Source organism: Acinonyx jubatus, chromosome C1, assembly GCF_027475565.1.
Source record: "Acinonyx jubatus isolate Ajub_Pintada_27869175 chromosome C1, VMU_Ajub_asm_v1.0, whole genome shotgun sequence".
NCBI classification, from domain to species: domain Eukaryota; kingdom Metazoa; phylum Chordata; class Mammalia; order Carnivora; family Felidae; genus Acinonyx; species Acinonyx jubatus.
The window spans coordinates 182,696,712-182,711,641 of record NC_069381.1 but is presented as its reverse complement, the minus strand read 5'-3'; the positions used below and the strand labels follow the sequence as shown (position 1 = coordinate 182,711,641).

At 37.3% G+C, this 14,930-nt stretch overlaps 1 protein-coding gene across 6 annotated transcripts in view; it reads left to right on the top strand.

The window, feature by feature from the left end:
• LOC113597531 (uncharacterized) overlaps window positions 1–14,930 on the top strand; it is a 204,589-nt gene that overhangs the window by 67,105 nt on the left and 122,554 nt on the right. For 4 of the 6 annotated variants that reach the window (XR_008295515.1, XR_008295517.1, XR_008295516.1 and 1 more), the window contains one exon: window positions 7,629–7,803. Coding sequence is in view for 1 of the 6 variants with exons in the window: in XM_053215525.1 (XP_053071500.1) it covers window positions 7,629–7,793 (165 nt within the window). In the remaining 5 variants the exon portion in view is untranslated. Of the gene's footprint in view, window positions 1–7,628; window positions 14,072–14,930 lie in introns of those variants that run through there. The other 2 variants (XR_008295514.1, XM_053215525.1) reach the window with 2 other exon arrangements.

Here is a 14,930-nt window from a genome sequence, read left to right as displayed (position 1 = left end):
GGACGCTTGTAAGATTTCAAGTCTAGCACCCAGTTTAATTTTTAGATTCTGTGCTTCTTTCCCTTTACTTGTTACTGCGTGCGAGGTGATAGGGTTGAAAAATACTCTTTCTGATTGCTGTGTACTTATGAAAAAAGTTGATTCTTGTTTAGGTATCATTAGAGTTCCAGTTTAAAAGTAATTATGATAAGCCACACATCATATCGTCGGTCAGAGGAAAAAAAAATTATCCATTCTTAGAAGAAAAGGAATGACAGGCCTGAGTTTTTTTCCTGGTTGTGTCTTTTGGCTGCTATTAAAAACATAACAAAACTGAGTTCGTCAGTTATGTTCCTCGTGCTGAAATGCAGTTCTGTTTAACAGTTAAATTTTAACTCCATTTATACCAGTAGTCCTAAGTCCTGAACGAAACAAAAGCAGAAGGGAAAAGGATGATATTAAATACCACTGGAGACATGAAGTATGTGTTAGTGTAAGGAAGGCATAGACATTTAATTAAGCAGATCCTTAACTACTGTCTTTACATACAACTTTATTGTAGCTTCTCATTAAATACTGCATTTCAGCCACCCTTATGTCTGTCTGTTATAGGCTCAGAGAAAAGTGTTTTGTTAAGAATATGAAACTTAAACTTCTCATTGAATGGAGGCATCTCATTGCATCGATCCCTCCTTTTACAAAGAGGTTTAACCAAACTCATAGATGTCTCTAAAGTTAAGACTAAAAGTGATGAATGCACATGTATAGAAATGTAAATAAGGTCACCCAATCAGGAGGGTTCAAATATATTGAGAAAATATTGTTACTATCAGCCTTTTCAAGAGAAAACTAGTGAAAATTGATAGAACCGTTAATGATGGTGGGAAAAAATTGTCAAAAATGGGAGAAAAATGAAAAACTATTACTCTTTAAATAGAGCACAATTTAGGAAGCTGCAGGGTTTTGCTTTGCTTGTTTCAAGACCAGCATGATGGCATCATACTCTTTCTGCGCAAGGTGATCCAGATGTTTGCCTTGTGTGATGGTACTGACTGGTTGAGGCAGCCCATAGGTACAGGTAGCTTTTGACAGCTGCTGATGGGACTGTTGTTCTGAGGGCAGCTTGTAAAACATGAAGATAATGGTGGAAAATGGATCCATGGTTTCTCACTAAGAATATGTTGTACTCCCGCTGCTGTTAAACCCAATTCTCACTTCGTTAACATAGCAACCCCTTTACTCTCTTTTGTATGTTTGGAATGGACACCACTCACCCTGGTTTGCAGTTATTCCAATGCCTGCAAAGCGCTTAGGAACCAAATTCAATTCACTCAACCTAAAAAGTGTTAACTACAAGGCACTGCCTCAGGGAGTATGAAACCTGGATGGAGGAACAAAAGTCCACAATTAACTATATAATACAAGTAGGTTAGATTTGATGTTATATTGTATAAAAGAGGTAAAATACTGTGTGAACACATGAGAGGGAGAAATGAATTTCAGTGGAGGGAGAACACATCTATGAAACAAAGATTATTAGTTCAGCAGTCCTGGTTTTTTGGGATTCATTGAAAGTGCTGAAAGTCCCTGCTCTGGAAACATTGGACTCCACTGTAGAGGAAGTGGCAGCTTTACAGGAAATGCACACGGAACTATTGTTTTAAATAATAATGTCACTTATCTGAAAACTGATGAGTTGTAGTTTCCCACGGGCTTGAGCTTGAAGTATTCAGAATCTTTATCTTCTGTAAAATGTGTTTGATTTGCATGGTGTGATCATTTGAAGTTAACATGGGATGATTTTAACATAGATTAATTGTGAATATAAAATAATAAAATTAAAACTAGCTCTTTTGAATATGTAATTTATATCACAAATAAAATAACTTGCTAGTAAGCTTCTGACTAAATTGATGCTCTTCTTTAAAATGCAGGCAATCTAAATTTACTTTTCAGTAAAATTACAAATCCCACCCGCCATGGGCCCCTAAGTTGCAATTATCAGAAGCACAAATGGTATTTCCTTGAATATGAAGAGTGTCGTATACTATCCTTATTACTCTCTATCATTCTGGCTTTTGTTATCTTTTCACTGTATTCAAATAATGAAATATTTCCATTTCTGGCTTCACTAAAGAACAAAAATTAAGTTAGATTCCTTCCACCATGATTTTGTGTAGAAGAGAGCATGGAAAGGGGGTGTTGTTAGAATACTTAGGGATTTCTAGTAGGTAGGGACACACCCATCCAGGAAGGTATCCAGAATTTTTGGAATTCAGAACACTAGGGTGGGCTTGCAAAGAGGAAAGGAAGCAAGCATTTAGAGTCCTGTGTACCAGGGATTGTGCTAGGTGCTTCTTTTAGCTTATTTAATCTAAATTTCTTCCTTCATTCTATGGAGCTGTTTCTCTACTTTTTTTTTTTTCCTTTATTTTGCTCTCCATTCCTTACCCTTCCTCTTTCTTTTCCTTTGATTTTACTGAAGTATTTTAAAGCAAGTTCCAAAGATCATGTTATTTTATTCCTACATATTTAATATAGATCTTTAAGCAATATGGACATTCTCTTACATAACCACAGTGTCCTTACACCTGGCAAAATGATAATTCTTTGGTACCATCTAATATCCAGTGTATAATCTGGGCAAATGTCTTTCTGTGATGGGCTTATTTGAATCTGAATGTACACCTCATTCACACACAGCATTGATTTATTGTCTCTTTCTCAGTTTTGATCTAGACCAGTCGCCCTGCATCACCCTCCCCACTCCCTTTTTTCCTGCCATTACTGGTTGTAGAAACTGGGGCAGTTGTCCTGAATCTGTTTACTCTCTTGTGGTATCATTGAATTTTGTCTCCATCTCTCACATTTTCTATAATCTTTAAGTTAGATTTAGAGGCTTGATTGGTTTGAAGTTCAGTTTTTTTTTTTTTGGCAAAAATTCTTAAAAGGTGGGCCTAGAGCTTTCTGCTACACTTGTAACAAGATGTGATAATGTCTGGTTATCTCAGATCTGGTGGTGCAAAGATGAATTACCTTTGTTTCTACTGGAATTTTCCGGAGGGCTTCATCTATTGATGATCTTTGTCTGAAATAATTATTTTCTTAGGTGCTGTGAAATGACAACTTTCTAATTATATCAGTACTTGCACATATATTAGTTGGATTTTTTTTTCTGTTAAAAAAAAAATCTGTCATCAGTTCAGGCTATCTACCTACCCTGAAACACAATTTATACAAGAAAGGCAGGATAAATGCTTTTTCCTATTCCTTTTAATTGCCACATTTCTAGATAAGGAGTTGGTGCTTCAGAGGAAGCTTAACAATTTTTTTTTTAATTTTACAGAGAAATTGAGGCTCAGAGATATAAAGTAAATTGTTCAAGATCCCAAATAGCTATTAAGGAGCGGAAATTGTATTCAAACTGGTATCTTCTGGCTTCAAAAGGCATGTTATTTGCACTAAACCAAAATGCACCCCTGTCCTTGAACCCCTATTGCTGACTAACAGCTGGGGGCTGCTCCTGTAAATCTCTCCCACTGCTTTGGTCTTTAGGAACCAGGCTCCAAGAATACTTCTTTGCAGACATTCTGGGCTTTATAAATGCATGCAGTGCTCCAGAACGATAGTTCCAGATGGAGGTGCTGGCCTGGATAGGCAGAGAGCTGGGCAAAGCCAGAAAGCACATCACACTGTTTAGGAGGGGAGACTGTAGGCATCACAGTTTGTGCTCTGTACTCCTGCAGCAGCCAAAGTATGAGTCACTCTAAGTCACTGTGGAGCAGATATGGGTGATCAGAACAATTTGGAGAGTTGTCAGATATTACGATGTCTTAATACCCTAACTCTCCTAAATGTTCTCGCCATGCCCACCCCCTGCCATTCCAGATTTGAGGGAGAATTTAACCAACTGCCTAAACATTATTTTAGAATTCCTAAACCTCAGTTGGCTGTGTGTCCCGAGCACCTGGCCACACCCACCAGCTGTGGTCCTTTGGTATCTTGATGTAGTGTTAAAGAAGCAGAGATCACTTAGTAACATTTGGAGACTTTCCTTGTGGTGTGTATAACATCATGGGCTTCCAATGCTTGAGTCCCAACCTGACTCAAAGAAAGAACATGTTCCTAGATTTAATACAACCCAGAGGTACAAAGTATATTTAAAAAAATTTTTTTTAAATGTTTATTCATTTTTGAGAGAGAGACAGAGTGCAAGCAAGTGAGGGGCAGAGAGAGCGAGACAGAGAATCCAAAGCAGGCTCCAGGCTCTGAGCTGTCAGCACAGAGCCTGATGCGGGGCTCACACCCGAGAACCGCGAGATCGTGACCTGAGCCAAAGTCAGATGCTTAACTGACTGAGTCACCCAGGCACCCAGAGGTACAAAATGTTTTTAAGTATCTTCCACATTTTACCCTTCCCGCCAACATGGCGGTCTACATTAGAAACGAAAAAACAGCCAACTCTAAAATTGCAGTTGGACTGATTTTCTATGCTTGTTGTGGCTAGAGGCCCCATCTTATCCTCTGGTGTTCCATAACGTATCTCTAAATAAAGAAGGCCCATACTCCTGCCATCCTAAGACAATACCACAATTTTCTAAATACCTAAATTTTATATATCCAACCCACATGTATGCCATCTCTATCCTTGGTTACAGGGGACTGCAATTAGCCCCACGAAGAGATGCCATCTGCAGCAAGCAGAAGTCCTCTGAAGCAGTTCTCCAGAATAAATAGGAAAACAATTCTGTAATCTGCCTTGGAAGATAAGGTTAGAGACAGGAAATCCAGAAATAAGGAATGGAGGAAGAGGATGAAAACAAGTTGTCATTCAGAGTAGCCTCCAATTAATTTTAAATATTAGACTTCCTTACAGAATATCTGGCTTAGTGCTTATCCAGTAGAGCTTTCTATGATGATGGAAATATTCCATATCTGCACTGCCCAATAGGGAGACTCCTAGCCATGTGTGATTGCTAAACCCTTGAAATGTGTCTACTGCCACATTTAATTTTTAATTATATTTAATTTATTTATTTAAATTTTATTTTTTATTTTTACCCTTTGACTCCCCTTCACTCATTTCTCCCAATACCCCCACACCCCACCTCTGACAACCACCAATGTGTTCTTTGTATCTATGAACTTGTTTTTTGTTTGTTTGTTTAGATTCTACATATAAGAGAGATCATATGGTATTTGTTGTTTCTTTGTCAGATGTATTTCACTTAGCATAATTCCCTTGAGGCCCATTCACTTTGTTACAAATGGCAAGATTTCCTTCTTTTTTATGGCTGAATAATTTGTGTGTGTGTGTGTGTGTGTGTGTGTGTGTGTGTGTGTGACACAATTTCTTTATCATTCATCCATGGGTGGACACTCAGGTTGTTTCCATCTCTTGGCTTTTATAAATTATGCTGCAATGAACACAGTGGTGCAGATATCTTTTCAAGTGAGTGTTTTCATTTTCCTCAAATAAATACCCAGAAGTGGAATTGCTGGATCATATGGTAGTTCTATTTTTAATTTTTTGAGGAACCTCCATGCTGTTTTCATAGTGGCTGCACTAAATTATATTCCCATACAGTATGATGTCATCCCAACGCACAAGTGTTCCCTTTTCTCCACATCCTCACTAAGACTTGTTTGATAATAGCCATTCTGAAAAGTATGAGGTGATCTCTCACTGTGGTTTTGATTTACATTTCCCTGATGATTGAGGATGTTGAGGCATCTTTTCATGTGCCTGTTAGCCATCTGTAAGCCTTCTTTGGAAAAATGTCTATTCATGTCTTCTGCCTATTTTTAAATTAGATTGTTTTTTGCTATGCTTGTAAGAATTGTTTATTTATTTTGGATATTAGCCCCTTATCAGATACATAATTTGCAAATATTTTCTCCCATTCAGTAGACTACCATTTCATTTGGTTGATGGTTTCCTTTGCTGTGAAGAGCTTTTTCGTATGATGTCATCCCACTTACTTATTTCTGCTCTTCTTAGCTTTTGCTTTTGGTGTCAGGTTAAAAAAATCATTGCCAAGACTTATGTCAAGGAATTTACCTATATTTTCTTCTAGGACTTCTATGGTCTCAGGTCTTACATTCAAGTCTTTAATCCATTTCAAGTTGATTTTTGTGTATGGTGCAAAATTATACTCTAGTTTCATTCTTTTCCATGTGACTGTCCAGTTTTCCCTGCACCATTTGTTAAAGAGACTGTCCTTTCTCCATTATATGTTCTTGGCTCCTTTGTCCTGAATTAATTGACCATATATATGTGGGTTTATTTCTGGCCTCTGTATTCCGTTCCAGTGATCTATGGGTCTGTTTTTATGCCAATACCATACTTTTTTTTTTAAGTTTATTTATTTATTTTAAGAGAGAGAGCACACGCACACACGCAGGAGGGGCAGAGAGAGAGAGAGAGAGAGAGAGAGAGAGAGAATCCCAAGCAGGCTCTGGGCTGTCAGCGGAGAGCCTGATGCAGGACTCAAACTCATGAACTGTGAGATCATGACCTGAGCCGAAATCGGGAGTTGGAAGTTTAACCAACTGAGCCACCCAACCATCCCAATACTATACTTTTTTAATTACCATGGCTTTGTAATACAGTTTGAACTCAGGGAGCATGATGAAAAGAACAGAGAAACTTGGTTCTTTTCTCGAGATTTCTTTAGCTATCAGGGTTGTTGTGGCTTCATACAAATTTTAGCATTGTGTATTCTATTTCTGTGAAAAATGTAGTTGGAATTTTGATAGGGATTGCATTGAATCTGTAGACTGCTTTGGGTAGTGTGGACATTTTAACAATATTGATTCTTCCAATCAATATTGGGCATGGACTATCTTTCTGTTATTATGTGTTGTCTTCAATTTCCTTCATTAATATCTAATTTTCAATATACATTTCACATTTCACCTCCTTGGTTAAACTTATTCCTGGGTATTTTATTCTTTTTGATGCAATTATAAACGGGATTATTTTCTTTATTTCTTTTTTTGATAGTTCATTATTAGTGTATAGAAATGCAACAGCTTTTTGTGTATTGATTTTGTATATTGCAACTTTACTGATTTCGTTTATTCTAACAGGTTTTTGATGGCGTCTTTAAGATTTTCTATATATATGTCACTCACAAATAGTGACAATTTTATTTTTTCCTTTATAATTAGTTTAACTAGAATTTAAATTTAATAGTACATGTAGCTAGAGGTTACAGTGCAGATCTGATCCTTTTACTCTTAACTCTTGATTTTTCTTAACAATATAAGCAATTTGGCACTGTTATAAAATTGTCCAAAAATTGAAGGCACCAATTTCATTAATTCTTGTGATGAATTTACCATGTGAAACTAGATTTATTATAGGTTGGAGATTTTAGCCCTCTACAAAGACAAACTTTTATCATGAGGCTAACTTCAAGGGAAAATTAATTTGACCCAAGCTTTGATTTTTAAAAATTGTGTAAATTAAGTTTAGTGGTGATGGTTATACAGTGATAGAGGATACTTAATGTACTCTTACAGTTGGTTAAAGTGGTAGATTTTATGTTCCATGTATTTTATCACAATAAAAAAATCATATGCTCTACTTTTTTTATTGGGTTTGATTTCAATTTAATTTTGATAAAATTTCCCACTGCTCATAGGCCTTTCTGAGAATTTGGTTCTGCATGTTCCTGGCTGTGGCATGTTTCTCCTTGGCGAGGCCGACTTCCTCCAGAGAAGGAAGCAACTGGACTGGCTTTGGAGGAGAGATTTCAGTGCTCTTGGATCTGACCCGGGAGCTGCACCTGCCCAAAGATGTGATTTAACAGGTTCTCAGTATGTTTTTGTTCTGCTTTTGTTTTTAAATTTGTTAGAATATTGAGGTCCCTTCCTTTGGTCTCTCCCACATAAGCAGAAGGGTTTATGATTGGGGGCTCCTTCATGAATCAGATGAGGGTCTTCTCTTGGCTTTTACTCTCACCCATGCCTTCATAAGCTGACTAGAGAGGCTGGAAAGCTGGTCACATGTTCGGTGAGAACTCCCAAGGGTGATATTCAAGATCTTTAATGAGCCCTGCAGCATGGCCAGTGATGAGAATGGTTGCTGCTCCTGACACCGGGGAAGGCACCTGGAGGTCTGCTGCTGTGCCTCTGAGTGTGGGGTTGTATCTTTGGGGTGTGATGGGGACACTTGGGGTATAAGGACTTGAACAGAGGCTGCTTTGAGCTGATACAAAAGTCTCTCAGTACTTGAACATCCCGTGTGGCCAAGTTGAGGCTTACAGCTGAAATCAGTCCTAGAGCCACCCTGAGGAAAAGCTTTTTGAGGCAGTGGACTCCTGGAACAGAGAGAACAAACATTGGGAATGGTATTCTCTCTTTCCTTGGAGCTCATCAACTCCTGCCTGTCTCTGCTGCTCCACTCCTCTCCTGTGCTTAGGGCTTCCCTTAGGAACAGGCAGTGCCCTGTCCAAATCCAGCTCCCTGTTCCCTGCTCTTTTCCATGCTAGTGCCATTTGTTTGAGTCTTAATTCTTTCCTTCTCAAATGCCTTCTGCAGGGGTCACAGACTAAATCATGTCAGGCAGCATTTTGGTAGTCAGTTAATACCTATCTAGCAGTTATTAAAATGCCAGATGCCCAAGGAGCAAGAGGTAGGCGGGGACATTTCCTTGTGGCACAGCTCAGCCGTGGTTGCCCACAGGCCTTGTGCACAATTCCACTCTTAAACAAATGATGTGTACAGTCAAGTAGAAAGTACAATGAGAAAAGCATAAGCTGTGAGGCTGTGCTCAAATCCTGGCCTGGCTGTGTATTGGCCATTAATCTCATGAAGCCTTAGTTCCCATATCTATAAAATGGACATAATAATTAGATCTCCCTCACAAGACTGTGAAGCTGAAATCACAGCTAGTAAGTGGCAGATACAGTACTGAAGTGCCATTTTAACAATTCTTTGTAGAGAGATTTATTAAAACGTGATTTATAAATGTTTTTCAGTATTTAGTTATGGAAAAAAGGAAGAAACTGATTGCTCCCTGCCAATTTGAACCTCACATATTTTCCCACAATTTGTCTCACAAATGTAGAAGTGTAAGGCTTGTAACTAACTTTCAGAAATCTGTTTCCTGGTTTCTAATTTGAGCTCACTAAAGATGGAAGGGATCGTGCCACAGACCCAGCCAGTGCAGCTCCAGGTGACTGGGATTGGTCAGGTGGATAGGACTTAGAAACAGGTTACTAGTCTTGGGGGACAGAAGAACTGGCTTTAGCATTAGGTTAAGCAAACCCTTGAAAAACTTAATTCTTGTTTTTGCAGTGCAGTGAGAATGAATGGGTCAGTATTTGGGACCCAATAGAAAAAGCATATTTAGGTTAAATGTTCATATTAAGTCTCCTAGGAGCAAACTTGGTTTGTAATTGTTTAACCCAAAGTGAATATTGCTTCCCAGGCTCATGAAAGAATTGCTTGTGGTTGGGATTATCTGTGTCTCAACTCCATCATCAGCTATTTTACATGTTTTTGATTTGAAATAGACAACCCTTTGGGATTTCTAATGTCTTCTTTATTTTACTCTACACGGAGATCTATGACTTACATGAATAATTTCATCAACATCTGCAAATCCTAAGTTAAGACTTTAAGATGCCCAAATTGGCACGAAAATGTTTAAAGATGGTATTTTAAAGGTAATGTTTAGTTCTGGGAAAGATGTAGTTAGAGGCACTCATACTGTTAATGGTAGTATAAAAAAAACCTCCTGGAAGTGAGTCAGAGATATGTATCAACAGCTCTAAAAATGTATATAACTGCCTTACAGGGATTCCAGTTCTAGTGATAAATCCTACAGAAATAATAAAAGGTACATGTACTTATGCATAAGTATGTTTATCAAAGCATTATTTATAATAGCGACTACTGGAAACATTGTGAATATTCAGTGTTTGGGAATGATTAAATAAACTATAGCATCCCCAAATGAAAGATGACTATAGAAGCAATTAGGTGTGAAGTTTTGGAAGAATTTTTAGTGACATGGAAAATACAACACAATGTAGAAAGAGTTTGTAATTAATGGGCTAATGTGACAAATATTTATTAAGTACCTAGTATGTGCCAGGCACTGTGGTCAGTGTGCAAAATACAATTTATATGCCCTCAAAGAATTTATATTCCAGTGGGAAGGGGGTGAAAAGATAATAAATAATGAGCTTAATAAATAATGAATTCTATAGTGAGCTAGCAAATGATAGGTGATGTGGCCAAAAGAAAAAAAAAAAAACTGAACAGGACAAGGGGCATCATCATGAGTTCTGGGGTGAGAGTGAATTGTGATTTTAAATGAGATAATCCAGGGTAGGCCTCATTGTGAAGGCAGTACTGGAAGAAAGACTTGAAGGGGTGAGACTGTTAGCCACATGGAGATGTGGAGAAGAGTCTCAGACAAAGGGGACAGCCAGTGTCAGGGCCAAATAATTGAAGTGGTATAAACAGTGTGATTTCAGTATGGTACAATATATGTGCATGTATTTTATTTATCTCATATATTTATAAGAAAAACAATTTTTAAATTCTTAATGGTTCCAACTTTCACATTTTCTCTAAATCAACTTGAAGGGCAATTATTAAGGTTTTGCAGTGGTCAGTTTTATAAAACCTGTGTTGCAGTGTATTCATTCAGTTTGGGTTTGATGGAAGGTTTAAGATAAGAAGGAAAAACTAGCACAACTCTTTTTCCCCCATGTCTTTATTGCTAATATCTCCTGACAAGATAGAGACCTTAGTTTGTACAAAACACATGAAAATTACAAGAGTTGCCAAGGTGAGGCAGGCAATGTTCATCCAGAGACCCCTCATTTAAGGAAGCTCAAAGCAGATGCTAAGAGCAGAAAAATAAAATGTTTCAAGGAGGAACTGTAAATAAGGAATTTGGATAAATAATTAGTTTCTAATATTTCACAAACCAGATTGTAATTCAAGTTTGAGATATGATTAACTGAAATCTTAGGTTACTATATTTGTATGAATTCTCCCTTAAAAAATTTATGTAGGAAGGAGTAAATGCTTTAGTTTTTTAAAGCAGTATCTATTGAAGGAGAACTTATAACACTTCTGTCATTAAGATAGATGTTATTCATCTAGTTTCTCAGTGAATTTAGTTTCCAACAATGACCAATTCCCTTCTTATTTGTTAATATAATGACTTAATATACTCTTCTAACATTTGTTTTAAATTGACATCAGTATTTCTCAGCATATTTTTTCATTCCTCCCATCAAAACAGAAAAGTCTCAACACATTGTTGGCTGTGTTTATTCCTTTTCTTAAAAAAATTAAGTAGAAATGGTTGGTGCTATGAGCTGAACACTTACAACTTACTAAACTACTCGAGAGGAAGCAGAACCTATACGGGAACAGGTTTCTGTTTTGAAGTTCCCTCAGAATATTATAAACAGAAGAGAAAAAAAAAGTGAGTTCAGAAATGATTAACAAACCACCCTTAGTCAATGCCAAACATGCAAAATCTTTTAAGCCAGGTTCTTTTTAAAAGTTTGTAGTTGGCTAACTCATAGGGAATGTAAATAAGGGCAAAGCAGTAGTAGTTGATACTTTTAGGTCTATAGATAAATACTTTATACATATATATTCAAAAACCCTAAACATTTATGAGATAACTTAAACACTCCTGGCTGATATGTTGTATGAATGGCCTGCATATATGCATTATTGTTTAAAAATTCTAGGACAGTTCTCTGAGGTGTGGTTTCGTGGGAATCGTGGATGGAGGAATTGGTATGTCCTGGAATTGAAATGGGTTACTGAGCGCTGCCCCTGCTTCCCTTTCTCTCCGTAAATAAGAAGTGCAACATCGAGCACTTTTCTTGATGTTGAACAACCAAATTTACTCCACACCAAAAAATTTTGTCTAGCCTTTGAGAAACAATTTCTAAGTGGAGAGTGAGTCTTGATTTAAGGAACCTGTTTTCACAATTTTCTGTGTTTGCTTGTAAATCTAGTTGGGATGAGGGAAAATGAACGTCTCAATGTGTAATTAAGTATGTGACCTAAAACTGAGATGTGAAGGACTTAGGTGTTGTTGCCACATGAGCTGGTGACGGGTGCTCTTCTGCTATGGGAGACCTGGGAACAGGCAAGTCACCAGAGGTTCCCTCACCTGGGCTGACTTCATTCCATGATGATGCTAATGTGTACCTACCTCTGTAATTTCTTTCTGAATTGTTACTCTGAGAGATTCAAAGTTGAGAAATTGAGGCTCACAATTCCTCGCAGAGTGGGAAAACATCATAGCCATTTCCCCAAAAGACAGCTGAGCAGAAGCAGCATCCTCAGGAGGCGGAACTTGAATTCAGACTCCTGGGGTGCCACTCCCCACCCTGTGCCACACAGTTCTCACTTAGCTTTATTTTCTGTGTATCCAACCACATGCATAAGAGTCCTGCGTTCTTCCTGCCATGGGAGCATCAGACTTAGCAATTATGTTTGCGTTTTACAGCTTTAGTCATCAAATGTCCCGTTCCGGCCGCGGTTTCCCTTTAGTGCACGTTCTTAAAAACGTAAAGGACCAATAGGTAACGATGACTAATTGCTTTTGGTGTAATAGCTGTTTATGTTTTTGAACCTGCGTTCCAAGTCTGTCTGTTCCTGTGTTTGTTACTCTGAAACAAAGACCACATTTAGGCTAGGATTTATCTTCTTTTAACCTTCTTTGTGTTTTCATACCCAGCAACCTGGATAGTTCCTGGCACTCAGCAGGGTTTCAGTAAAAACATTTAATGAGGGAGTCGCACCTCCGTCCACAAGAGTCTCTGTATTTATTCAAACTGCAATGCAACTATTGAAGTTCTCTCTTCAAATACAAAAATGCAAAATATCCAGAAACACCATCTCAACTCCTTCCTCACTCATGTTTTGATATTACCCACCGAAGAGTAGCTTAATATAATAAGTAGAACTTCTAAACACATCCCTAAGCAACTTCTGACCCCTTAAAATGAAAATCTTTCTGTAGAGGAAAATCTGTAGAATTGTTTCACCTTTAATTGATTGAAGATAATGGTGCTCGGAACTATTTTTGAAAATAATCTTGATCTAAAGGGGAAAAAAAAATACATGTGTTTCTTTTGAGTGCTGCTTCTTCATTTTTCTAATGGGCTCTTCACTATTGTTTTGTCTGAATGCAGTTTTTTATTTGTGTTATTCCAGACGTGGTCCTACCGCAAGCATCTTTAAACCAGACATTAATAGCATAGTTCACAGTCATTACTGCCAGTGCTCAAACACAAATATTGCATTTGTGTTTGCAAAGCTACACATCAGATGTTAATTAAGTGCATTTGGGTTTTTTTCTGCTTAAACAATCTGGCATAAAGAGTTTACATCTATATCAGTTCACCATAAGGTCTCTACAATATCTGAATCACCAGCCATACAGTATATGATAAATACTGTGTTTCCACACAAGAAAATAACAGAATTGTCAGGAAAACATCAGGCCTGTTATATATCCCTGTGAAATAATAGCAACTGAATCTCAGTTTCTTTTTCTTTTTGATAAAAAAAAGTATTTAACTAGGAGTAAACACCAATATTTAGAATGATAAATTTTTCATTAAAGAACACATGGAAAGCGAAACCATACCAAAGATTTTTTTCCTTGTTTTTAGCTTGCTTCAGGGCGTTTTGACAGTTGCGTTGGAATAAAATTGGAATTTCAGCTTTGCAGTGAGGAGATTCATGCTGCCGCCAGAGCAGCCGAGTGCCAATCTGCGGGAGGCGGGAGCCTAGCGAAACCGCAAACTGAGAAACAAACTTTCACATCAGGTTTCTAATTTTAGAGCAAAAAATGGAATTACTTTAATTGTGACATTTAACTAGAAATACGATTTGCTGGGATTAATTATCTCCCTTATTTAAAAATTCTCACTAAGTTTAAATTAGCATAAAAAATCAAATTCAGCATTCGAATAAGGTCAATGGGACTGCTGGATTTAAATGCAGAATTAGATTCTTTAGAATTGGATCACCATATTGGTGTTGGACTTGGGGAGGATTAAATTGAGGAAATTGGAAAAGCATGCATTTGGGCAGAAAGCAGGTTTGTTGTTTTTTTTTTTTCCTCTCTCTCTCTCTCTCTTTTTTTTTCCAAGGGAGAAATGGGTCGTGGCCTCATAACCCCATAGGGAGGAAACTACTACCTGATTAGGTCAGAAAGTTCTCAGATTCATTGAATGTCTCTGTGTGTTCACTGCTTGAATAAGGTAAAGCACTAAAACAAAATAACTTATTGTGTAAGTAAAGTTTAACAGAATTTAAAATACATATAACAAGGGCATATGCAGAAAATGATCATTCTGTGTTCATTGGTTACCTCTTATTTTAGGTAAAAGAATATAAAAGTTACTTCTGATGTTTAATTTTATTTTTTCTCAGAAACAATTAACTTTAAAGTAGGCTTTTGAGGGAATTTTTATTTTAATTAAGTAAATCATTGTTGGTACAAGTGTATTCTTTATGGAACTCTTGCACTATAAGCTTAATATCTAAACTTTTAAAAATCTTTAACAATTTATCTTAGGAAATGAATTCATTTACTAGCAAGAATGATCAGTTTTGCAAAGTCTACTAAAAAGGGGAGAGTTATGAGGCTCATGGTGGTAAAAGGCCCTTTAGAATTTGCTGGGTAGGAGAGTTAGGAAAAGTCCTATGACTATAGGGATGGAATGGCCCATGCCACCGTAGTGTGGGGAAGAAGAGCCTGGGGTCTATATGAAGAAATTTCTGTTGAAGGTGACTTGTTCCCCATTCGGATAAACTACATGTGAATATCTGAATGTGTGTTGGCATATCGAAGTTCTGGAATAGCAAAGCACAATGGGTCCAATATGTATTTCGAATAGTTGAACTTACTGTATAACCTAGCACATGGATATTCCTCAGCAAAA